A 27,323-nucleotide genomic window follows, 5' to 3' on the forward strand; every position below is an offset into this window, starting at 1 on the left:
GGAAAAAATATCTTCACTTTGAATACATAATTAAGTGCTATTACAGCTCTTTGAATCAGGACCTCCCTCTCTTGGTTTATATTGTTCCACTGTGGTCAAATTTCACAGCAAACCTTGTGGTATCATTTCTGGTAGGTGTATGTTAATGCTGCTCTGATAAGAAATATACATACAGTATATATAGAGAGAAAGATGAGAGATGTGAGGGGGGGCGAGAGAGAGGAGGGGGAGGGGATAAGAGGGAAAGAGGGGAGAGAGATTGAGAGGGGGAGAGAGAAAGAGGGGGAGAGAGAGGGTGGGAGGGGGAGAGAGATAGAGAGGGGGGAGTGGGGGGAGAGAGAGAAGGGGGAGAGAGAGAAGGGGGGAGATAGAGAGAAAGATGGGGGGGAGAGATAGCGAGGGGGAGGGGGGAGAGAGTGAGGGGGTGGAAGAGGGGGGAGAGAGAGAGGGGGAGGGGAGAGATAGAGAGGGGGATAAGGGGGAGAGATAGAGAGGAGAAAGAGAGAGGGGGGGAGAGAAAGAGGGGGAGATAGAGAGAGGGTGGGAGGGGGGAAGAGATAGAGAGGGGGAGAGGGGGGAGATAGAGAGAGAGAGATGGGGGAAAGAGAGAGGGGGTGGAAGAGAGGGGGGAGAGAGAGAGGGGTGGGGAGATATAGCGAGGGGGAGAGATAAAGAGGAGAAAGAGAGAGGTGGAGAGAAAAAGAGGGGGAGAAGGGGGAGATATAGACAGGGGGAGAAGGGGGAGAGATGTAGAGGAGAAAGAGAGGGGGGGGAGAGAAAGGGGGAGAAAGAGAGATGGTGGGAGGGGAAGAGGGGGAGGGAGATAGAGAGGGGGAGAGGGAGAGAAGGGGAAAGAGAGGGGGCAGAGGAGAGGGGGAAGAGAGAGCAGGGGAAAGAGAGGGGGGAGAGAGAGAAGGGGGAGAGGGGGATATAGAGTTAGAGATGGGGGAGAGAGATAGAGGGGGGTGAGCGGGGAGAGAGAGGGGGGGTAGAAGAGAGGGGGGAGAGAGAGATGGGGGGAGAGAGGGGGTAGGGGAGAGATAGAGAGGGGGATAAGGGGGAGAGATAGAGAGGAGAAAGAGAGAGGGGGAGAGAGAGAGAGAGAGAGAGAGAGAGAGAGAGGGGGAAGGGAGAGAGATAGACGGGGAGAGAGGGGGAGGAAGAGAGGGTGGGAGGGGGAAAGAGATAGAGAGGGGGGAGAGGGGGAAAGAGAGAGAAGGGGAGAGATAGAGTGAGAGATGGGGGAGAGAGAGAGGGGGTGGAAGAGAGGGGGGAGAGAGAGATGGAGGAGAGAGAGAGGGGAGGGGAGAGATAGCGAGGGTGGAGAGATAAAGAGGAGAAAGAGAGAGGGGGGAGAGGGGGAGAGAGGGAGAGAGCGAGAAAGAGGGGGATAGAAAGGGGGTGAAAGAGAGATGGTGGGAGGGGAAGAGGGGGAGAGAGATATAGAGGGGGGCGAGGGAGAGAGGGGGGAGAGAGAGGGGGCGGAGGAGAGGGGGAAGAGCGAGGGGGGAGAGAGAGCAGGGGAAAGAGATGGGGGAGAGGGGAAGAAAGAGAGAGAGAGAATTATAATTGTAACCTGTAGTAAAGGCACAGTGACCTAGTTATGGTCTTAGGCTGGTTCCTCTTTGATCGCAATAAATAAATTGTTCAGCAGGTAATCTGTGTTTGGGTATACAATTTATGAGTTTTAAATACAAATCATATGCTTAAGCCCTGAAAAAAAGAGAAGCTTTTTTCCCCAAAATGTGTTGCCTGTATTTGATATACTTAATCAATAGCCAATTTTGCTAGGCAATCCTAACTCCATACCCAAGATGCAATGCCAGTGACACCATTCCTAAAAAATGCTTTGTGTGGCACAACCTTATAAACACAAAATCAGTCATCTAATAGTTGCCCACTCGGTATCAGTGTGCACTTCACTACGGTATAGGACTGAAGATCCTTAGAACTGAACATTATTTCAGGACAAGTTGTGTATATCACATATCAAACATAAATCTTTAATGATTCTGTGTTTTGTCTTTACAGATAAAGAAGAGTCCAGGGAAATTGTGAGTATTTGTGCCTGGTTTTTACTGCTGGGCACAGTAGACTTTTGCCTAGGGGCTGCTCAGGCTTGCAGTATCCACCCAAAAGGGGAAGTTCTGCCCCCTCCCCCCTCCTCTGCTACATTTGATGCCTTTGGAGGGGCGGTGGGTGCCTGGTTTTGACAGATACCCGCTCCCACTTCCGGCTCAGTTCACCTTGGCAAAATTACCCAGAAGTTTCTCCTCCCCTCCTTTCCCCTACAGCCAGCCCATTGACAAGTGCAGTACGATTTTCCCATGCACAGTAGGAAACCGCTGTGAAGTTTCCTTTGACCAAGATGGTGGCGCCAGCACCCGAGAGCCGGTTCAAGAATCGGCTCGGGAGAGGACACTGCTGGATGCCTGGATAGCTAAGTGCCCTAATAGTAAAAGTCAGCAGCTACAGTATTTGTGGCTGCTGACTTTTTATTTGGGGGGAGGGGGTGGCGAAACTCCTTTTTAACTAGTGAGAATAGGTTTTGCCTAAATTGCACTTGGATAACACTTGGATTGGAGTGGATCTAGCCATTTTATTATGCATATAGTTGGGAAATCAAAGAATCTCTGTTGAGTATCTTTATGGGGCTTTTATCCCCATGAAATTTACCCTCACCTTTACCTGCCATGAAGGTGGGTGATGGGGTCGGGTTTACAACTTAAATCATCTGCAGTTGTTTTCAGTTGACTATGACCACAAACTTCCAAATTGTTACTTGCAGCAAGATACCTTTATCAATGCAATGAACATGCACTTTGAAAACCATGCCAAACCATTATGACCCAAAGTTTGCAGCAATCAGATGTGAACAAGACTTAAGGATCTATTCCTAAACCACTGAACTTGATATCCAGGCAACTAGTCCCCAGAGCCCCCCTTACATCCTAGTTTTCCCAATAAATCAGGGTTCCAAGAATCCCTCCTTACATTAGAGAACACAGCGTCCCCCATTACATCAATGTCCCCAGAGTCCCACTTACATCAGAGTCCCCATCGTCCCCCCTTACATCAGAATATCTAGTGTTCCCTCGTTCCCTCATCAGTTTTCCCCTTTACATTCCCCTTTACATCAGAGTCAACAGAGTTCTCCCTTAAAGGGTAACTCCACTTTTATGGGGAAAAAAATCAGCAAATAAAGAAAAAACAATATAGCGTAAACAATTGCGACACAAATCATATTGTTGTAGCAGAATTTCCAGCCGTTTTGCTGGATATGGGTCCCCCTGGGTCACCGGGTGCAACAAAAGTACCTTTATGCATGTTTCTCCAAGTGTGAGCACTGAGACAATGACCAGTCCAGTATCTTTGGGTTTTTGTATTTATTTGATAACTTGGATGGGAGAAGAGATGAGTGGGATACTCCTTTGGCTCAACTATGCACAAATTGCTAGGGACAACTGATAAATGCCGCTAGGCGCTGACTTGATGCTGACTGGATGCCGGTCAACGCCGATTAACGCTGGTTAACGCTGGCCTGCTGCCTGTTAACACTGAACTGACTTCTGACTGCTTTCCTGAGTGAAGAAGTCCTCTTTAAGCTCCCTTAAGCACTCCTTGCTGAGGCAACTACATGTTGCTGCTGCACTGCTGAACACTTCAGGGCCCACACACCGGCACCCCCTTTCACTCTTATCTTCAGGGCTTAGACACTGGCACCCCCTTTCTAAGCCTTCTCTACTGGTTAGCTGGTTCCCGGATCCCTTTGACCTTCTGGAGTGGTCCCCTCTCCTAGGCAGACCCCTGGGCGGTTTCAAGTACTCACAACACTGTTTTTCCCCAAAACTCCTGCCCAGCAGCTCCACTCAGTCCACAGCACTCTCAGACTTATAACTCATCCCAGGGTGCATTGCGGCAAACTCTGCCCACTGAGATAGCCATAAGCCCTGGTGTGCTATTGGCTAGGTTTCCTCCACTGTCAAATAAAAGCCCTTATTGGAAACAGTGGGGAGACTCCCCAGGCTCAACAGACAACACCTGGAAACATGTGACAGCCTAACTAAATGATCAGGCCCCCTCATATGCAGGCAGGGCCACCCATATGCTCTTTCCTAGCACCTACCTAGGAGGGTGCTACACCGTAATGTAATTAGAAATTACCTTTCCTTTCCAATCTGCAGCTGTTGTAAGTTTCTGAAAATGCAATGCAATATGGCCGCCTGGAGGAGTTCTGCACACAGAATGTATGCTGACCACACCCCCAGAAACATCATTTCCTGCTTGTGTGATTGGCTCACCAATTTTCCCAGAAGTCTGCATAAGATACAAGTCAGATTTCTGGCATCCCCTGCAACAAAAGTGTCATTTTTGGTGAGATACTCCCAATAGGAACACGTCTATAGGGATTCAGGCCAGTAACTTTCCTCATTAGAGCCCTGCAGATGCCACAGCTGATTGATAATTATGAAACCACTCCCATTAGACCCACTCAGCAGAGAGGCACAGAGGACAAAACTGTGATTTCTTCAGAATAACAAAAGGAAGGAATCTGCAACAAATTTTGTAAAATCCTTGCAATATACAGAGATCACCCAGAGGGGAAAGTTTTATTCTCAACAAAAGTGGAATTATGCTTTAAATCAAAGTCCTCAGCATCCCCCCTATTTAGTATCCCCACCCCCCTTTGAATCAGTTTCCCCACTCCCTCTTACCTCAGTGTCTCTATTTCTCACTCTCAGTCCCATTCTCAGCAAGGTAGGAGCTGGGAGGGGAGCACTAGGAGGCCAGCACTAAGAGGCCATGCAGGTCTGGTCTCTGGAGGAGGAAGCTGCATCCTCTCCCTCTGAGTGTTGGGGCAAGCAAGCCATAGGTTTCTATAAAGCCAGGCAGTCCTAGCAACCAATAACCTTTGCAATGGCAGGCAACGGTGGACGGCTATGGGGTTGTAACTGCACTAGAGACTACAGGGAGGAGCCAGCTTACAGCCAAGATATTTTTTACAGTTTCTCCTGTCCCTGGACATTTATGGATGTATGAAATCTAGGTTTTTTTTACAAACTGTCTGTGAAAATATGGATGGTTGGTAAAGCTTTGAAATTTGATGTACAGTAAAAGGGATGTGAAAGCTTCCTTTCTCTCCTGAGATCACGGGTTTGCCTATAATGATGTCCTAAACGTTGTATCCATTATGAGGTATACTGGATCCCAGCAAACTATTGGCGCTTTTCCACTGCATGGGACCAAACAGTTCGGCTCGCTTTTGTGCTTTTCCACTGCATGGTACCGCATGGTACGGTGTTGGAACGGTTCGGTACGGTACAGTACGGCGGTGCTTTTCCACTACATGGAACCGAGCTGTACAGCTCGCTTAAACAGTACCACCTCGGTTGTGGTTCCAAGAGGGCCGTACCGGTACCATATCCCACAATCCTTTGCATGCAGCCTTGACTGTTTGTCACTACTAGCCACTGATTGGTCAGAGAATCATTGTTATCCCACCCACTTACTACTTTAGTGGAAAAGCAAACCGTACCAAACCGTACCGAACCGTTCCAACACCGTACCATGTGGTACCATGCAGTGGAAAACCAAATAGAGCCAAGCAGGGCCGTGTGGAGCCGAGCCGGTACTTGCAGTGGAAAGTGCCAAAAATGTACTCTGGGATGTAAAGACTGTATATATTATATTTCCTAGTTTCACTGTGTGTACATTCAGGTGGCTTTGTTGTGTTGGACCAACAGGTAGAAATTCTGGTGGTTACGACTCTATCAGCAACTGTAATCCGAGAAACGTTTCGCTCACCAGATGGAAGAAATGTAAGTAGAACATAGTATGTGTTTTCTATGGTAGCCATGAATCAAATTTCAGAATTCAGGTTAATTACCTGCATCGAAAAGAGAGAAAAAGAAAATCATGCATCACATCAGTTATATAATTTCTTCTTTTGTAACACTTAGGCCTATTTTGGCCCTAAAATCAATTTTTTTTTTCCCCAGTAAAAAAAAGCTTGAATATAAAAGTCTCATAAACAAAGTACAGAATAAAAAATGAGCTAATAAAAAGTAAATGCACTATACTGTCTAAAGTGTTGGGACGCCTGCCTTTACACGCACATGAACTTTAATGGCATCCCAGTCTTAGTCTGTAGGGTTTAATCTTGAGTTGGCCTACCCTAGAGCTAGATCAGCTCAAAATCTTCTGGGAGGGCTTTTCACAAGGTTTAGGAGTGTGTCTATGGAAATATTCGACTATTCTTTCAGAAGTGCATTTGTGAGGTCAGGCACTGACGTGAAGGCCTGGCTCACAGTCTCCACTCAAATTCAAAAAAGGGTGTTCTATCGGGTTAAGGTCAGGACTCTGTGCAGGCCAGTCAAGTTCCTCCACTCCAAACTCGCTCATCCATGTCTTTATGGACCTTGCTTTGTGCACTGTTCAATATTATTTGGTGGAGGGGGGAGTATGGTTTTGGGTTGTTTTGCAGGGGTTGAGCTTGGCCCCTTATTTCCAGCTTTTCTCTCTCTGATGTTCCCCAATCATCTCCTGCTCTCACTACCGAAGCCATTTCCAATGGTCCTGACTTACTCTGCCATTTATAAATGTAGATAGGTAGGGAAAAACAATGGAAGGGCTCCCCTAGTGTAAAACCTCCTTTTATTGACACAAATAAAAAGGATAATATTGGATGCACTCACATGGTGCCAGTAAGCAGCACGCTTGTCTCAGTGTAAATTAGGCCAGAGTGATACCATCCATCTATCAAGCCGAGCGGCAACTCCATGATGTGCTTTAGCTTGCTGCCTGGGGCTCTGAACCAGGGACTGCTGTGAGGATCTGGAGGGAGACACCCAGTCACTGGTGTCTATGGCGGTGAGGAACCCGGGGCAGCTATGAACACTGGACCAATGTCCCGAGAAGGTCACGGAACACAAGTCTGTGTACTCCTTCATCAGGCATTCAGGTATGTAGGCATTCATCATTTACACAATTAAAAAGGATACTATTGGATGCACTCACAGGCTTCCATTAAACAACATGCTTGCCTCATTTTAAATGAATGCCTAAACACCTGAATGTCTGATGAAGGAGGACACCCCCTCGGAAACGCGTTGCAGTATCCATAGCAATTTGCAGTACATGGACTTGTGTTCCATGACCCTCTCGGGACATTGGTCCAGTGTTCAAAGCTGCCCCGGGTTCCTCACCGCCATAGACACCAGTGACTGGGTGTCTCCGTCCAGATCCTCACAGCAGTCCCTGGCTCAGAGCCCCAGGGAGCAGGCTGGAGCACATCATGGAGCAGCTGCTCGGTTTGATAGATGGATGGTATCACTGTGGCTTCATTTACACTGAGACAAGCGTGCTGTTTAATGGAACCCTGAGAGTGCATTCAATATTATCCTTTTTAATTGTGTCAATAAAAGGAGGTTTTACACTAGGGTAGCTCTTCCCTTGTTTTTTTCCCTACCTATCTTCTATTACAGATTGCAGCCCAGACCTTGTTGGTAATCATTTGGGAGAGCAGTTGTACCTAGTTCAGGGCCGCTGATAGGGGGGGGGGACCACCAGCCCTCTTGTAGGGGGCCCGAGCACACAGGGGGGCCCACAGAGAGAGAGGGATTAGTGATGGACAACAATTACAGAATTCTTCCTCCAGCACCTGAATCTGATCTGTCCCTCTCCCTGCTATCAGCTTTTATCTGTTGAGAAAGAGACAGTTGTCCCTCACGAATCCCCCTCCCTGTGTGGGCCTCCCAGCACTTATCTCTGCTCAGGAGTTTATTTGTAACTTTGTTTCTCTCTCTCTGTCTCTCTGATCACTGAGCTCCAACTGCCCAGCCTGTATATTTTTCTCATCTTTTTTATTTAACATAGTTTTTTTTTTAGATTTAGCAGGAATTATGCGAGTTATGTTATATTTGTGTCTGATAATATTGATTTTATTGTAATTTTAGCTAAATATATCTTTAATATTTTCTTGGGGAGGCCCTGCCAGGTAGTCTGTACGGGGCCCTGCGATTTATAAGAGCAGCCCTGACCTAGTTAACCGCAAACTTTGAATAGCACAGGATTAGAATCCTTTTTCTGCCTTTATAAATGTATGTTAGCTCATTTACGTCAGGAGGCAATTGCAAGATGATTTTGCATTTAGGTCCCGGACCTAAGACCCTTCAGTTCTAACTCCCCCGTGTAGTGAATTTTCCTTCTGCTGGCCAGGAGATGTAAAACATACAGCACTTAAGCTTAATGCGGATACATCTGATTTATTTCATTTCGGCTCACATATTTATGGGACATTTGAGAGGGAAAAACCAGTTCAAACTAGTGTACAATCCATGGGTCAGTTTAACAATAGAATATATCTACTAAAACAATACATGAAAAGGCTTCTGTTTTCCCTAACATATTGCTGTAAATGTGGGGTGTCGTGTGTCTGAAATTGCGTTTGTGGAAAGGGCCGTTCCGTCTCTGCTCAGCTGTCTGATGTGTTAATATGTAAGTAATTTTCAATGTGTTCAGGTGTAGTCTGTAATCCATATGCAAAAGTTAAGTGTCCAGGATGAATGACTGAGATGTGTTTAATATGTAAACACTTATCAATGTGTCTGTAATCTGTATGCGAAACCTAACTATTAAGTGTCCAGGATGAATGACTGAGATGTGTTTAATATGTAATTGCAAGGGACCACATTCCATTGGAAAGTGGGCACTAGCTGAAATGTATCATGAAATTTAATATTTCATTAAGGCACATTGATACACTCTTTCAATGTACCATGGTAGAAAATGTGTCACCAGATCTGTGCACAAGCCAATAACCTACTGAGAATGTATATTGTGCAGGGGCGGACTGACCATTCAGGGATTAGGGCACTGCCCGAGGGCCCAGGGTCAGTAGGGGGCCCCATGAGAGGCTACACACTGCAGAAAGAAGCCAGGAACTTCCATGCAGGCTATGCTGTGGTAGATATTTAAATGCCCACTATATGTGGCTGAGCTGCAATTTGTAGGTGGGGCTTTGTGTGGCTTAAGTGTGGACACAGGGGGCCCCATGATCTCTGATTGCCCTGGGGCCCCATGAGTTGTCAGTCCACCCCTGATATTGTGTCTGTAGCTCCTCCTTTGTGTTCCTGTCCATCTACCATCTTATCTTCTCTATGGTGTCCGCTTTTCCCCCACTAATATCTATTGCCTAATTTCATGACCTCTGAAGAAGACTTGGAGGTTTTGAAAAGTCTTTATTCTTTCTGTAAAAGAGACAAGTGGGCCAGTTCTACCACCTCCCCCCCCCCCCCCATCACCGCCACCCCATATCATAGGGTTCCCCTGTACACCTTGTATCGTGGTCTCAATAGGCCTTTACCTTGTAGCCCCTGTGCACTGATAATTGGGTCACCTCTAAAGAGTTCTAATTTACGTACGTTATTTTCTTCACACAGCTGCTCCTTGCCAGTCTTTGGTCAGCCGGGACCATCAGGGCTTTCTACAAGAAGCCATCAAAACCCTTTTGGTTTGTAAGTATACAATGACTGGCTTGGTAAAGTGCAACTAAAGGTTTCTGTATGACAGTTTAAATCGGCTCTAAAGGCCAAATGTTTTCTTTTCCAATGACTTTTATTAGAAAAACGTTTTAAGCAAGCAACGTGGTACAAAATAGTACAAGTATATGTTAACCACTTCAGCTCCAGAAGGTTTTACCCCCCCCCCCCCCCCTCTCCACCACCTACTACTTTACCACCACCTCCTGAACAGGTCATTTTTTGGGATACAGCACTGCATTGCTTTAACTGACGCTGTACCAAAATAAAATTGATGTCAATTTTTTCCCACAGATAGAGCTTTTTTTTGGTGGTCTTTGACCAATAAGTGTATATTGATTGGTTTGTGCAAAAGTTGTAGCATCTACAAACTATGAGATAGATTTATGGACTTTTTAATTTTTTTAATTCTTTTTACTAGTAATGGTGGTGATCAGCGATTTTTAACGGGACTGCGACATTGTGGCAGTCAAATCTGACTTTAAGTGACACTTTTTTGGGACCAGTGACACCAATACAGGGATCAGTGCTACAAAAATGCACTGTCATTGTATAAATGACACTGGCAGGGAAGGGATTAACACTAGGGGCAATCAAGGGGTTACGTGTGCTCCTAGGGAGTGCTTTATAACTGTGGGGGAGTGAAAGCACTGGATGAAAAGAGAGATCTGTGTTTCTGCTTATCTGAAACACAAGAACTCTCTTTTCCTCCCTGCCAGAACAGCGGCCTGCTTTGTTTACATTGGCAGACCGCCGTTCTGCCTTTCCTCCAAATGATCGGCGGGAACGCCGGACCCGCTGATTGGCTCCCGCTGTGATTGGACACTCCAGCGGTGTGCCTGCGCGTCCTTGATCGTGTGCACAAAATCACGTACACGTGATAAGTCTCAACATATATGGCACTTCAGAAGCATTATTCTTATCTGATCCATTAACAGGAAAGGGGGAAAAAAAGGGCGGTGGGGTGGGGGAGTGGGGGTCCTGCAAAGTAAATTCTGCACGGATGGACCAAATTTGCCTATGTCAATCCAAAGAACACCACATTTCCAAGTAGGGGCCAGGTTAAAGGCAACCTCGAAGCCCATTCTTAAACATACAGAAAAAAAGAAAAGAGTCCAGGTCAAAACAAAATTGGAAATTATAGAAGTGAAATAAAAGAAAAGGATAAGAAAGAGAGCAGGAAAGAAGATTTACCACCGATCCCCATGCTCCAGACCACCGGATGGCTAAATGTTTTATCCCTAATGAATTCCCTGCAGTTAGGTAAAAAACACACCACTAACTGTCCCCCCTCCTTAAACATCTAACTGCCTCCTCTCACCAATCCAACACTGTCCCACCTACAGCGCCACCCTTCTCTCTCTTCGTGGTCTCACAGGCTAAGAGCAGTGAGAGCCATAAACTCCTGTTTCTGTCAGTCAAACTCTTGTGGGGAGAGAGCAGAGGCGTGGCTTACCGGCACTGTGTTCATCTATTGTTGTACACAGCCTGGCTCCGGAGTGCACCTGCTAAGGGGTCACTTGGAGGAAGAAGGAGAAGAAAGGAGATTGTCAAAGAGGTGGTAAGAGGCCATAATACCATTGCACAGAGCAGGTAAGTATAGCCTTTTTATTATCTTCACTAAAAAAAACCTAGCCTTTAATATCACTTTAATTGAGTCCAAAATCCCCCCCCCCCCTTCCAGGCACTACAGCACACAGTGCGAGTGTTCCATCAACAGAAGCAGTGCTGCCAATCCAAAAAGCAGTGGGCAGGATTAGGTGTGGAGAAGCTACAAGCTTGTGATTAAGCACTAACAATACTAATAGCCACACCTCCTGCAATAGGTTCCCAGAGACACAGGAGTACTGGGTTCACTTGAGACACAGGGGTCACTGGAGGCACAGAGGTTACTGGAGACACAAGAGTAATGGGTTCACTTGAGACACAGGGGTCACTGGAGGCACAGAGGCTACTGGAGACACAGGAGTAATGGGTTCACTTGAGACACAGGGGTTGCTGGAGGCACAGAGGCTACTGGAGACACAGGAGCACTGGGTTCACTTGAGACACAGGGGTCTCTGGAGGCACAAAGGTTTCTGGAAACAAAGGAGGACTGGCTTTCCTTGAGACACAGGGGTCAATGGAGGCACAGAGGTTACTGGAGACACAACAACACTGGGTTCACTTGAGGCACAGGGGTCACTGGAAGCACAGATGCTACTGAAGACACAGGAGCACTGGGTTTACTTGAGACACAGGGGTTACTGGAGGCACAAAGGTTGCTGGAAACACAGGAGGACTGGGTTTGCTTGAGTCATAGAAGTTGCTGGAGCCATGGAGGTTACTGAAGACACCGCAGCACTGAGTTCACTTGAGACACCGGGGTCACTGGAGGCACAGATGTTGCTGGAGACACAGGAGCTCTGGTTTCACTTTAGACACAGGGGTCGCTGGAGGAACAGGGGTTACAGGAAGCACAGGATCACTGGGTTTGCTTGAGACACAGGAGTCACTGGACGCACAGAGGCTACTGGAGACACAGGAGCACTGGGTTCTGTGGAGGCACAGGGGGTCACTGGAAGCACAGAGGTCACTGGAGACACAGGAGCACTGGTTTCACTTGAGACACAGGGGTCGCTGGAGGCACAGGGGTTATAGGAAGCACAGGAGCACTGGGTTTGCTTGAGACACAGGAATCACTGGAGGCACAGAGGCTACTGGAGACACAGGAGCACTGGGTGCTGTGGAGACACAGGAGTCACTGGAGGCACAGAGGCTACTGGAGGCACAGGAGCACTGGGTTCTCTGGAGACACAGAGGGTCACTGGAAGCACAGAGGTCACTGGAGACACAGGAGCACTGGTTTCACTGGAGACATAGGTTTCGGAAGCACTGGGGTCACTGGAGACATTGAGGTCACCAGAGTGCTAGGGGCACTAGAAACACTTGCAAAACTGGAGTCCAGGGGTCCCTGGAAGCACAGGAGGGTAGGGGTCCCTGAAGGCACAGGCACACTGAGGTTACTGGAGACACTGGGGTCATCTCTAAAAGCACAGTTGTGCAGGGGGTCACTGTAGTGCACAGGAAACTGTAGTCGGTGGAAACACAGGGAATGCTGGGAACACAAGGGGGGGCTCAGCTTATGAGTAGCAATGCGTTGCTTGAAGGTGCAGCAATGAAATGCTTTACTGCTTAGCCTTTAAAGATGGCGCCTGGTAACCCAGATGTGACAATGACTGAATTAACCACTTAAGCCCCGGAAGATTTTACCCCCTTCCTGACCAGGGGGTATTTTGCGATTCGGCACTGCGTGACTTTAACGGACAATTGCGCGGTCGTGCGACGCTGTACCTAAACGAATTTGGCGTCCTTTTTTTCCCACAAACAGAGCTTTCTTTTGGTGGTATTTGATCACCTGTGCGATTTTTTGATCACGCGCTATAAACAAAAAAAGAGCGTCAATTTTGCAAAAATAGCAATATTTTTTACATTTTTTTATATGAAATTCCCCCCAAAAAAAATGTAAAAATCAAAATTTTTTAACATTTTTGGCCAATTTGTTTTATGCTACCTATGTTTGGTAAAAAAAATCGCAAAAAGCGTATTTTGATTGGTTTGCGTAAAAGTTATCGCGTTTACTAACAAAGGGAAAGATTTTTGTCATTTTTGTTGTTTTTTTTTTTAACGCGTAATGGCGGCGATCTGCGATTTTTTTTGCGGTACTGCGACATTGGGGCGGACAGATCGGACCCTTGACTGACATTTGTGACACTTTTGGGGGTCCCAGTGACATTTCTACAGTAATCAGTGCTATACATATGCACTGTTACTGTAAAAATACACTGGTAGTGAAGGGGTTAACTTTATTTGGGAGGGAGGGGCTGTGTGTGTCCCTAGGGGCGTGCTTTCTACTGTGATTGGCTGTGGCTTCAGCTGTAAGGACACTGATCAACGGATCTACATACTAGATCCATGTGATCAGTGTCTTTACAGCGAGGAGAATGACAGGTGGCTTGTTTACACAAGCTGCCTGACATTCTCCCTCTCCCCCGCCGATCGCCGAGTGACCGGCGGACATCGGGTCCGCTGGTCACACGCGCGGGGGGGTCCGTGACCACGCGGGAGCGCGCCTCCGGCGGCGCGCGCTCGCTCCCTAGACCCTCACAGGCAAGCGACGTAGACCTACGTTAGTTTGCCTGTGAGGGGCTGACCGCCGACGTAGATAGTCGTGCGGCGGTCGGCAAGTGGTTAAAGAAGATCCAGTGCTGGATCGAGAATGAGTTGAGTGTGACAGACCTAAGATACCTCCATCCTTTTATCCTTTACACTGTTTTTGATATGTCTGTTGTTTTCTAGTCAAAATACTGATACAAATGTAATTCTGTACTAGACTCCCCGGATTACCTCCATGTTGTCCTGGACGGTGACCCTGGCCAGTTTTTACAACACCTACTACAGACCCAGCGTTTCTAATGTAAGTTTAAATTGAATATTTCCTGTTTGTCCTTCTCAGATACTGATCTCTGTGATACCCAAGATAATACGATCGTTGATCAGTCCTTCGTTCAAAAAAGTCTCTTATACTGAACACTTTCACCCTCTTCCTGCCCAGACCAGTTTTCAGCTTTCAGCACTGTCACACTTTGAATGACATTTGCACGGTCACTGTTGCCAAACTAAATTTTTGATATTTTTTTTCACACAAACAAAGCTTTCTTTCAGTCGTATTTAATCTCCACTGGGTTTTTATTTGATAAATAAAATTAAAAAAAAAAAAAAAAACTGAATTTTCTTTGTTTCTGTTATACAATTTTGCAAATAAGTAATCTTTCTTTATAACTTTAGGCCAAAATGTATTTTGCTACATTTGTTTGGTAAAAATAACTAAATGAAAATCGATCAATCCTGATGTACTGATCTCATTTCTTGAGGCCCAAAAATGCCAGGACAGTAAAAATATCCCCCCAAATAACCACTTTTTGGAAAGTGGATTGTCCAAGGTATTTAATAAGAGGCATGGTGAATTTTTTTTGAAGTTGTAATTTTTTTGTCAAATTTTTTTTTGGAAAATAGAGAAGTTTAAAACTATATATTTTTTTAACATTTTTCCTTACATACTGTCACTATGTCAGTACAGTGTCATCATATAACTGGTGTGGTGATGATCAGGGACACTGATTTGTGACAGTATATAATAAAAAAAAAAGAGTATTTTTCTTTTTTTATATATTTTTTTTTTGTCTTTTTTTTTTTACATACTGTGGACCAGAGCAATACAGGGGAGGTGATCAGGATTTTTTTTTTTTTTTTTTTTTTACACACTATGATTGTTTATAACTTCTATGAATCTACAGATTCATCAGCCCTTTCTCTGCAGCACAGAATTCTTTCCCAGAATGAATGAAGAGGAATAGCTCTGTATAGAGCTTCACGTTCATTCATAAACTGAGGCATAGTGAGGCTGAGGCTCCCATTCTATGCATTAGGATAAAAAGCCTTCTGTGTGCAGCAGCCCCCCTCAGCCCCCCTAATACATACCTGCAGGGCTTTTTTTCTCAGAGAATAGGTGCAGGAACTCCTCCCTTCTGAGTCACCCCTTAACTCCGTCCCCTACCCTCCCCCGAGCACCATTCCTTGGTTTCACCTCCTACTCACCTCCCAGTACCACCCCTTTTAGAGAATTAACGATAACAAGAAAGGCAATATAATAGATCTAGAAACAATGGACACCCCAGCGACAATAGATCCACCCCAGCAAAAATGGACTTCCAACATCCAGCATCAATAGACTCTCCAGCAGCCAGCAACATTAGACCCCTCCCTCAACAGTAGATCCCTCCCAGCAATGATTTATTCCCTGCAACATGATACCCCACCAGCAACAACAGACTTCCCCAGCAACAATAGACCCTCTGCGCAAATAGATCCCCTCCAGCAGCAAATAGATCCCTTCCAGCAACACTAGATTCCCCAGTAGCCAGCATCAATAGACCCTCCAGCAGCCAGCAACAAAGACCCCTCCCTCAACAATAAATCCCTCCCAGAAACAACTGACCCACCAGCAGCAAAAGACCCACCCCAGCAACAATAAATCCCTATGAGCAACAGAAGACCTCCCCAGCAACAATAGACCCCCATCCTCTGCAGCAATAGATTCCCTATTAGCCAGCATCAATAGACCCTCCAGCACACCCCAGCACCCCTTGCCATTACATACATTCATTTCTGGAGGTGCCGGAACTGCGTTCCCCCGCGTTCCCGCTGAAAAAAAGCCCTGCATACCTGTGTCCCCTCTCTATCCAGTGATGTCCACGATTCCTTCAGCTCTCCGGGACTCTCTCTCCTTATTGGCTAAGATACAGCCGCAGCGCCATTGGCTCCCGCGGCTGTCAATCAAACTCAGTGAGCCAATCAGGAGAGAGAGAGGGGGGGCGAGGCTGAATGGCAGCTCCATATCTGAATGGACACTTGGAGCTGCAACTCGGCTCGGGTGCCCCTATAGCAAGCTGCTTGCTGAGGGGGCAGTCGAAAGAAGGGAGGGGCCAGGAGCAGGAACAAGGGACCCGAGAAGAGGCGGAATCTGCGCCACTCTGTGCAAAACAAACTGCACAGAGCAGGTAAGTATAACATGTTTGTTATTTATTTATTTTAAAAAAATTTTAAAGAAGACTTTACAATTACTTTAATGTACTCCAAGCAGCCTTTTTTTTTTTTTTATTTAAAATTTTATAACATGACAGGAGAATTTCCATTAATTAACTCCTTATTTTCCTTCTTCATTTAATTATTATTTTTCTGATGATTTTTTTTTTTTTTTTGTTTGTTTGCTTTGTTCATTAGTATTTTTACACTTTGACATATATTTTACACATTGAAAAAAGTAAAAAATTAAAGAAAAAAAAAACAATTTCCTTTGTAAATAACTTTGTAAACGAAACAGTTGCGGTAGATATCGATAATTGGTATCGATGAGTACAAAAAAAATAAAAAATGTATTGCTGCACCCCTATCCTGATATGTATAGTGTGTACTTTTCTCACTCTTAAAAGAGTTTCCCTGTATATTTTATGTTAGTGAAAAATTAAATACTAGACCATAAACCAATTAGCAAAATAAATAAATGAATGAAATTGATAACTTTCATTTAAATTTTATTTCAGTAATTATACGTGTTAAATTAATTTGGATGATTTGTATTACAAATTGTTGTCCTTGATCTTTGTTTCCATAGGCCGGCCTCTCTGCCATTTGGCTTATAGCCAGTTTCATCGGCCCTCGTAACCAATTCAATTTGGTAAGTAAATTCCTAATCAATCGTGTCTGTTGCCATTTGTGTAAAGCCATAATATTATTCACCTTTGTTCTATATGTTATTAAAATAACTGTATTTTATTCCATTTAGAATCGGAAGGTCTTGAAGACGATGGGTTATAGTTTGATGCTTTGCACTTTTTGGAAAGGCTGGCAAATGCGTAATACCACCAAAGTGAGTCAGCTAAGCTTCACAAGCTTCTTATAAATGTATTATAAAGTGAAAGGGTTGGCATCCTGATTTGACAACAGCTGATGGGAGATGGTAGTTACATAGTTAGTCAGCATTGGAGGGCCATCCATTGGCGCCGCCCCCCCCCCCCCCCTATCCATGTGTCCGGCCCCCTAATCTACATGCAGGGCGCCGAACGCATGGATTCCAATAGGGTTTTTTTTTTTTTTAAGCACTTGATTAGAACCAGAGGCAAAAAAGGGTGGGCTCGGGGTGCAGAGCAACAATTTTTTAAACTCAAGAGAGCAATTATATAAAATATCTCAGCGTTTTTTATACAAAATGTAACATTTCACATATTATATGCATGTGTGTACATCACAATGTGTTCCTTTTAGACAAAAAAAATAAAACTTACCACATACAGGGCCGGGACAAGGGGTGGGTAGGAGGGGAGGCTGCCCTGGGAACTGTGGTATCATTTTTTTTTTTTGTTTGTTTTTTTTTGTTTGGTTTTTATTGGTTGAGCCAGATCTACTTGTGTCTTTTTTCAACCTGACTTACCATGTAACTATGTGAGATGGGGATGGGGGAATTTGTGTTGGGAGGAGGACTTTGGAGGGTGGCAGGGAACAATGTTCCAGGAGGGTAAATTAGGGATATGTGCTAGGAATGGTGATTTAGGGAAATTTGTGTTGGGAGAGGGGATGGGAGAAGAGGATTTGTACTAGGAGGGGGGATTTGTGCTTTAAAAGGTTATATGGTAGAGAGGGAATGAGCCAGGAGGGGGAATTTGGGGGGAGGATTCGTGCTAGGAAGATAAATATTGGGGGGGGGATTTTTGCTAGAAGAGGGGGTTTGGGGAAGAATTTGTTTTGGGAGGGGGGGATTTGTGCTATAAAAGGTTATATGGTAGAGATGGAACAAGCCAGGAGGGGAAATTTGGGGGGAGGATTTGTGCTAGGAAGGGAAATATTGGTGGTGGGGGGGGGGATTTTTGCTAGGAGAGGGGGGTTTGGGGGAGAATTTGTGCTGGGAGGGGGGATTTGGAGTGGGGGGAGAGAATTTGTGCCTGAAAGGGAAATTTGATGGGTTGAGGATTTGTGCTAGGAGGGGTGATTTTTGTTTTGTTGGGGGGGGGATTTGTGCTGGGGGGATTTGAGAAGAGAGAGGATTTTAGCTGAATAGTGCTGGCAAGGGGGATTTCAGCATGGGGGCAGATTTGTACTGGAAGGGGAGGGGGCATTTATGCTTAGAGGGTAAATTCAGATTAGTGCTCATTTCTTTTTTTCGGGGGGGGGGGGAGGGTGGTTTCTGACACATAGTGATCATACATCTTGGGGGGGGGCAATTTGGTATGTTTGCCCTGGGCTCTAGATAACCTTGGCACTGATCACATTCATACTGCAGTCATAGCTGTGATCCACTGACTCATGTGCCAAGTGGCTGCAATTCTGCACAGTAACCACAGGGGGTATTTTTTTTTTCATTGAATTCAAGGCGTTCTGTGATTGGACGAGATGGAGAGCAGGGACTATGACATCACAATCTCCACCTCGCCCAATTAGAGAATGCCTTATAGTCATTGAAAGAATACAAGAATTTCTCTGAATGGTGGCAGTGCCAATCGAGTGACCCCTTGTGGTTACTTTGCAGAACTGCAAGAGGAATTACTCTCTGGGCACTCTGGATAGTAGGAGACTTAACTTCACTATGATGTGTTTCTGCATCAATATGTACTGAACTAAAAATAAAAAATTCTGTGCAGCTTTAAGAGATTTGTTTTGAGCATTTTTGTTGGTTTATGGTTTACTTATTCTATTTTTTTTCCTTCTGTAACATTTATATTTTTGGGGATGCAACTGGTACAAAATATACAAAGTATTGTATAAATGTGACGCGACCCAATGAGTTATTGTCTGACGCTGAGCTTTGTGTTATTTTTTTTCTCTTGGAGTCAGCAATAAAAATATAATAAACCCACATCTCTTTTTCTAGACATTGGAGTTGATAGTTCAGATAGTCCTGCGTTCTCCATTCACCCTGGCACTTCTATAACTTCACCACCAATGGACAGATCACGAGAGAAGCCATGATATACTGGGAAATATAAAAAAAAGAAACATTCTCCTTCTATGTTCTCTACAACAACCTTCTCTTCCACTATTGTAACCAAATACTTACTAATAAAGTTTATTGACAAAGTAGTTCTGTTTTAATGCTCTGCAGCACATGTGTCAAACACAAGGCCTGGGGCCGAATCCGGTCCTCCAGGTCATTTCATGTGACCCTTGCAACCAGGGCTTTTTTTCAGCTAGAACGTGGTGGACTCCATTCCCCCACCTCTGGCTCTCACCCTCTGCTTCCCGCTCACCACTATCACTTGTAAACACAAAAGCCTTCTGTCTTTATAAGGACAGCTTTCCTCTTGGCAGCTCTTGGCTCTCACATATACCTGCCGGCCCTACATGCACTCCTTAACTGCACTCTGTACACAGTACACTCCTGAACTCTGCACTCTGTACACAGTACACTCCTTAACTCTGCACTCTGTATAGAGTACACTCCTTAACTCTGCACTCTGTATAGAGTACACTCCTTAACTCTGCACTCTGTACAGAGTACACTCCTTAACTCTGCACTCTGTATAGAGTACACTCCTTAACTCTGCACTCTGTATACAGTACACTCCTTAACTCTGCACTCTGTACAGAGTACACTCCTTAACTCTGCACTCTGTATACAGTACACTCCTTAACTCTGCACTCTGTATAGAGTACACTCCTTAACTCTGCACTCTGTACAGAGTACACTCCTTAACTCTGCACTCTGTATACAGTACACTCCTTAACTCTGCACGCTGTATAGAGTACACTCCTTAACTCTGCACTCTGTATACAGTACACTCCTTAACTCTGCACTCTGTATGTAGCGCACTTCTTAACTCTGCACTCTGTACACAGTACAGGTCTTAACTCTGCACTCTGTATGTAGCACACTCCTGAACCCTGCACTCTGTACAGAGCATACTCATGAACCCTGCACTCTTTATGTAGCATACTCATGAACTCAGATACAACCGGCCCTTTGAGGGCAACCATAATGCCGAAGTTGCCCTCGTTGAAATTGAGTTTGACACCCCTGTTCTACAGTATCTTTATAAACTGACATTTGTCTTTGACATTTACTTTTAGTAGAATTTGCTTTGGATTATCATAGAAGGAAACATTTTAACTTTCCTTTTTATGATAGATGTGTATTTGATGACTTTTTGTTTAATTATGAAATCTATTGTATTTATTTTATAAAATGAATCATTAAAATAGAAAGTATACAATAAATGAGTAGACAATTCAAAATGTTTGTTGCTAAATCTTTTGAGGCGCTTTTGATACACTTTTTGTTTTTATAAATGTGCTACTTCAATAAATATTAAATCAAATAGTAACTCCAGTAAATAATGCAGCAAAGTTGTCTGCTGGTCATTCTTCAGCACTCCAGCAAGGTCATGCTGCACACTCACCTCTACCATCCGCTGGTCATTCTGCAGCACTCCAGCAAGGTCATGCTGCACACTCACCTCTGCCATCTGCTGGTCATTCCTCAGCACTGCAGCAAGGTCATGTTGCACACTCACCTCTGCCATCCGCTGGTCATTCCTCAGCACTGCAGCAAGGTCATGTTGCACACTCACCTCTGCCATCCGCTGGTCATTCCTCAGTACTGCAGCAAGGTCATGCTGCACACTCACCTCTGCCATCTGCTGGTCATTCCTCAGCACTGCAGCAAGGTCATGTTGCACACTCACCTCTGCCATCCGCTGGTCATTCCTCAGCACTGCAGCAAGGTCATGTTGCACACTCACCTCTGCCATCCGCTGGTCATTCCTCAGTACTGCAGCAAGGTCATGCTGCACACTCACCTCTGCCATCCGCTGGTCATTCCTCAGCACTGCAGCAAGGTCATGCTGCACACTCACCTCTGCCATCCGCTGGTCATTCCTCAGCACTGCAGCAAGGTCATGTTGCACACTCACCTCTGCCATCCGCTGGTCATTCCTCAGTACTGCAGCAAGGTCATGCTGCACACTCACCTCTGCCATCCGCTGGTCATTCTTCAGCACTCCAGCAAGGTCATGCTGCACACTCACCTCTACCATCCGCTGGTCATTCTGCAGCACTCCAGCAATGTCATGCTGCACACTCACCTCTACCATCCACTGGTCATTCTGCAGCACTGCAGCAAGGTCATGCTGCACACTCACCTCTGCCATCTGCTGGTCATTCCTCAGCACTGCAGCAAGGTCATGTTGCACACTCACCTCTGCCATCCGCTGGTCATTCCTCAGCACTGCAGCAAGGTCATGTTGCACACTCACCTCTGCCATCCGCTGGTCATTCCTCAGTACTGCAGCAAGGTCATGCTGCACACTCACCTCTGCCATCCGCTGGTCATTCCTCAGCACTGCAGCAAGGTCATGCTGCACACTCACCTCTGCCATCCACTGATCATTCCTCACCACTGCAGCAAGGTCATCCTGCACTCTCACCTCTGCCATCTGCTGGTCATTACTCAGCACTGCAGCAAGGTCATGCTGCACACTCATCTCTGCCATCTGCTGGTCATTACTCAGCACTGCAGCAAGGTCATGTTGCACACTCACCTCTGCCATCCGCTGGTCATTCCTCAGCACTGCAGCAAGGTCATGTTGCACACTCACCTCTACCATCCACTGGTCATTCTGCAGCACTGCAGCAAGGTCATGCTGCACACTCACCTCTGCCATCCGCTGGTCAATCCTCAGTACTGCAGCAAGGTCATGCTGCACACTCACCTCTGCCATCCGCTGGTCATTCCTCAGCACTGCAGCAAGGTCATGCTGCACACTCATCTCTGTCATCCGCTGGTCATTCCTCACCACCGCAGCAAGGTCATGTTGCACACTCACCTCTGCCAACTGCTGGACAATCTTCAGCATTATGGCTTTAGTTACTCTGTAGATTCAGACGGAACCCTGTATATATTACTAGCAAAATTGTGCATAAATACAGGAATGCATGATTTGTGTATATAGCAAGAAAAAATAAAGCTGATCAGCTATACCAAAGTGATACCTCTCTTGTCAGGCAATACTTTATAAAATGCCAATGCTCATAACATACTTTTATGGATATACAGTGTACAGTACCAATATATAGTAGGCCAAGTAGACACAGATGGAGGGGGTTGCAACAGACCCAGGTCTGGTCACTGATCTGCATTATGCAATAGAACTAGTAAAATGCCTTTGCTCAAATCCAAACTCATGATAAGGTGGGGTGAGGCACTGAATATGGATCCTCTGCCAATAGAAATTAAGTCCTTAATAGAGCCAAAAGGCTTGGGCTCAGGAGATCTCCACAAAGTAGGGGCCTCTCAAAAACGGGGGTTATCAAAACTGAGTTGTCTATAGACAAATGCATCAAAAAGAGTGCCAAGTTACAAAAATTAATTATTGGTTCAGTAAATGACCATGGAAAAGTCAAAGAAGATTTTTTTTTTTTTTTTTTTGGGGGGGGGGGGGGGGGGTCCAGGAGGAAGGGGAGATACATTGATCAATTTGAAATTGTGAATGAAAACCAAACAAATGATCCAAGAGTACAAAAATTACAAATATATATATATACTGTATATACAGGTGCATCTCATAAAATTAGAATATCATCAAAAAATTAATTTATTTCAGTAATTCAATTCAAAAAGTAAAATTTTAATTTTGATGATTATGGCTTACAGCTAGTGAAAACCCAAAATTCAGTATCTCAGAAAATCAGAATATTACAGACCAATAACAAAAATGATTTTTATAACAGAAATGTTGCCTTTTTGAAAAGTCTGTCCATGTACAGTATAGTATGCACTCGGGGCTCCTTTTGTATGAATTACTGCATCAATGGGGCGTGGCATGGTGACGATCAGCCTGTGGCATTGCTGAGGTGTTATGGAAGCCCAGGTTGCTTTGATAGCAGCCTTCAGCTCATCTGCATTGTTGGGTCTGGTGTCTCTCATCTTCCTCTTGACAATAAACCACAGATTCTCTATGTGGTTTAGGTCAGGTGAGTTTGCTGGCCAATCAAGCACAGTGATACCATGATCATGTGACCAGGTATTGGTAGTTTTGGCAGTGTGGGCGGTGCCAAGTCCTACTGGAAAATGAAATCAGCATCTCCATAAAGCTGGTCAGCAGAGGAAAGTATGAAGTGTTCCAGAATTTCCTGCTAGAGGGCTGCGCTGACTTGATAAAACACAGTGGACCAACACCAGCAGATGACACAGCTCCCCAAATCATCACTGACTGTGGAAACTTGCCCTCATGCAACTTGGATTCTGTTTCTCTCCACTCCTCCTCCAGGCTCTGGGGCGTTGATTTCCAAATGAAATGCAACATTTTCCACAGTCAGTGAGCATTTGGGGAGCCATGTCATCTGCTGGTGTTGGCCCACTGGGTTTTAACTAAATGTAACTTTTTGATGATATTCTAATTTTATGAGATGCACCTGTATGTATATGTATATGTGTATATATATATATATATATATATATATATATATATATATACACACACACACAGTTTTCCCCTTTGAAAAAGTCGGAAATGTCAAAACGCGTTAGGGCGTGACTATACGGCAACCGGAAGTACAGTGTGGAGACGAACGGACATCCCTGCGGATTACTCCTTCAGCCTGGAGAGGTCGTGAGTACCTGGAATGGTTGCAGGAGTCCTCCAGCCTGATGTGATTGATGTACTTGATTTGATGGGCTTGAATTAAGCATATGCCCATGAGGATAATGGTGTGGTACTGAGGAGAAGGAGGACGTGTATCCTGTTGGGAAAGATGGAATTTGAATGCAGAGGATTTGTCTGACCCGAAATACAGAGCCATTGTAATAAGTGAGCAAGCCCTGTCCATGAGAGTGTGGGGGGGCAGATATCACTGGTGAGTGTCCAATTCCCTTGGGGTGACCACCAGCACTCTGGTGGAGGCTTAGAAGGTGTTCCCTTTCTATAGAACTGCACAAGCGTGACTTTTAGACTTTTTCTCCCTCACCTTGAATTCGTAGTTGATCCGGATATGGACTCTGCTCTGTGATGGCACTTTTGTGATAGACCGTTTCCTCCACATTACACTCTCCTGTGTGCAATTACTTGCTTATGGGCCATTGTATTTTATATTAACTATTCTATAGTTATATTATATGTTTATATGACCATAATGTGATTACGCTACTGATGCCAGTTTCTCTATTATGATTAGTTGGTGTTGCAATATTATTCGTTTTACTTTAAGTAGCAGCAATCCGCCTTAAATTGGGAATTCAAGGGTGGACATCCCAGATAGGTGGTCCGCTTTATCTTTTGAGCGCAGGGGAGTCGAGGGGACCATTACAATTTATTTTTTGTCAGGTATTATATATATATATACATATATATACATATATACACACATATATATACACACATATATATACATATATACACACATATATATACATATATATACACACATATATATATATATATATATATATATATATATATACACACATATATATATATATATATATATATATATATATATATATATATATATATATATATATATATATATATATATACATATATATTGTATATGTAAAGTGTTGCATAAATTGTCAGCATTATTTAAGTACCTGTAATACATAAATAAATAAATAAATAATAATCTGGAAAGTTCTGGATAATTATTCCAGATCAGTCACTCAGGTCATTCACTCAGTATTAAAGTTGGTGGAACAATGTGACAGCTATGGCTATTTATTTAATTACTTTTTTCTTCTATCCTGTTTGAAGATTTATAATTAGGGAGAAGTGTGAAGTGTTATATCCAAAATGCCATAAAAAAAAAAAAAAAAAACATTGTTAATTACAAACCTGTCCCATGAATACCCTTTAGTGTTTAAATAATCATTGAGAAGTCTTGGGTAGGTGTTTAAATGTATTTATTAAATTCTCAGACAGAAAGAAAAAAAAAGATGATTGGATACAAGTTATTTTACATGTTTTCATTTTTATTCACTTTTTATGGTCAGAATTAAAAAAAAAATAAAAATATTCAAAATATATTTTTACATTTAGTTAAATAATCAGTATTGAATATTAATATTTTATATTCTTCTATCCAGCCAGCAGGGGGATCTCTCCTTGGCTCCAGTGTTCCAGTTTCTCTTTGCCGTTTATAAACAGAGTTCAACTGCCTAGTTTTAAATTTGCATACACAAGAGAAAGTGCAATGACTCCTCCCCCTCCCTCTTCTTCTCCATACAAGGTTTCAATAAGACAAATGTAGCCTGGAAGCAGGCAGCATCCTCTTTGCTGTCTCCCTATCTCCCCCATAGTGATTGTATACATATAAGTAAGAAAAATGTAAAAGTTTAAAATGTTAACAAAAATTTTTTATCAAAAGAATATATTAAATTAAAATTGACCCAAAACTCGTATTGCATAACTTGATGTTGTGACTTACTATTAATACTGGTGCTGTCATAGATGACCACCTTCGTAAAAAAATCGTATATGTGCTGGCTGTCATGCTGGTTCTCCAACCTTAGAGGTTTTTTGACCAGAAACAAGTATGCAGCCAGTGAAGGCATGGATTGCATACTTGTTCAGGGTTAGTATTTCCTAAAAGTGATCAGCATTGGCTACCATATATTTCTCTGTCACAAGTTTCCTTTAGGAAGATACGTGATTTCAAAAGTCTAAACCCACCCTCTTTTGTTTTGGATGAAGTAAGCAAGGATTAGAGCCTCTGCTTTTATTTACATCTGTGTTCTGTTGGGAGATTTTTGCTCACTTCCTGTCCTGACAGGGTGTTTCAAGGACAGGAAGTCTGTATCTTTTCCCCAATTTGTCGAAAATGGAAAAATGGCTGGAGTTAGGCACTTAACCAGTGGCGGCTGGTGCTCCATGGGCCGAGGGGGCACCATACCCCCCCGGACCACACCAGGCTGCACACCATACCCCCCCCCCCAGGACAACAGCAGGACCCCGACACGCCCCCCCCCCCCGGCTCACTCACCCTGCCTGGACATCTGGACATGTGCAGCAGCGGCGGCGGCTTCAGCTTCTTCCACCTCAGTCTTCTGCATCTCCTCCCTCCTCCTCCATGCCCAATGGCATGGCTTCTCCTTTTGACCAATCAGGAAACTGGTCTCAGGACCCGCTTCCTGATTGGCTAGGAGGACCAATTAATTTGCTATTGTCACACAACTGGGTGGGCTCAGGGCGCAGTGCTCTGCACCCCAAGCCCACCTTTTTTTGCCTATTAGAGCCTCTGGCTCTAATCACATGGTTAAAAAAAAAAATAAAACCCATTGAACTCCATGCGCCTGGTGCTCCGCATGTGGATTAGGGGGCCGGACGCATGGATGGGGAGGGGGGGTGGGGGCGGCGCACCTGCGCCCCCAATGCACCAACTGCCACTGCACTTAACAAATTTGTGTAATGTTCCTTTAACCAGGTTTCAAAAGAATAGATGGTGGGGCTAACTGGGGTGATACATAGGGTGGAATGGGAATCCTAATTTAGGGGATATAATCCACTGATCTCTATTCATCACAATGTTACTGTGGCAAACACATTTTTTTTCAAGAACCTGGGCTGTTTCTCCTCTGTTTTCCGGCTTATGTTGTCCTTCACTATTTTTTCTTTTGTCCTATTTAGAGGGTAACTCCACTTTCGAGGGGGGGAAGAAAATTGCAAATAAGGAATAAACAATATAGCGTATACAATTGTGACACAAATCATATTGTAATTAAATGTTATTAAAAATTCCCTTTCATTTTAAATCTGCAGCTGTTGTAATTTTCTTCAAATGCAATAAAATATGGCCGCCTGGAGGTGTTCTGTACACAGAATGTATACTGACCACACCCCCAGAAACATCATTTCCTGCACGTGTGATTGGTTCACCAATTTTCCCAGAAGTCTGCACTAAGATACAAGTCAGATTTCTGGCATCCCCTGCAACACAGATTTCATTTTTGGTGAGATACTCCCAATAGGAACACGTCTAAAGGGATGAAGGCCCAGCAGATTTCCTCATTAGAGCCCTGCAGCTGCCACAGCTGATAGATAATTATGAAACCACTCCCATTAGACCCACTCAGCACAGAGGAACAAACAATGATTTCTCCAGAATACCAAAAGGTAGGAATCTGCAACAAAGTTTGTTAAAATCCCTGCAATGTACAGAGATCACCCAGAGGGGAATGTTTTTTTCTCAAAAAAAAAAGTGGAG

General features: G+C 44.5%; 1 protein-coding gene across 1 annotated transcript in view; it reads left to right on the forward strand.

Annotated features, from left to right (window-relative positions):
• The window catches only part of LOC309557622 (uncharacterized protein), a gene marked incomplete at its 3' end in the record, with an annotated part of 28,891 nt that extends 8,693 nt beyond the window's left edge, over positions 1-20,198 (forward strand). Inside the window, exons 3-9 of the mRNA XM_082260413.1 lie at positions 2,032-2,054; positions 5,745-5,819; positions 9,441-9,515; positions 13,912-13,995; positions 16,753-16,815; positions 16,924-17,007; positions 20,061-20,198. Of these exons, the coding sequence (XP_082116539.1) occupies positions 2,032-2,054; positions 5,745-5,819; positions 9,441-9,515; positions 13,912-13,995; positions 16,753-16,815; positions 16,924-17,007; positions 20,061-20,198 (542 nt within the window). The remainder of the gene's footprint in view (positions 1-2,031; positions 2,055-5,744; positions 5,820-9,440; positions 9,516-13,911; positions 13,996-16,752; positions 16,816-16,923; positions 17,008-20,060) is intronic.
• Between the last annotated feature and the right edge of the window lie 7,125 nt (positions 20,199-27,323).

The sequence above is a fragment of the Pelophylax lessonae genome (genome assembly GCF_965119305.1).
Source record: "Pelophylax lessonae genome assembly, chromosome: 6".
NCBI lineage: Eukaryota > Metazoa > Chordata > Amphibia > Anura > Ranidae > Pelophylax > Pelophylax lessonae.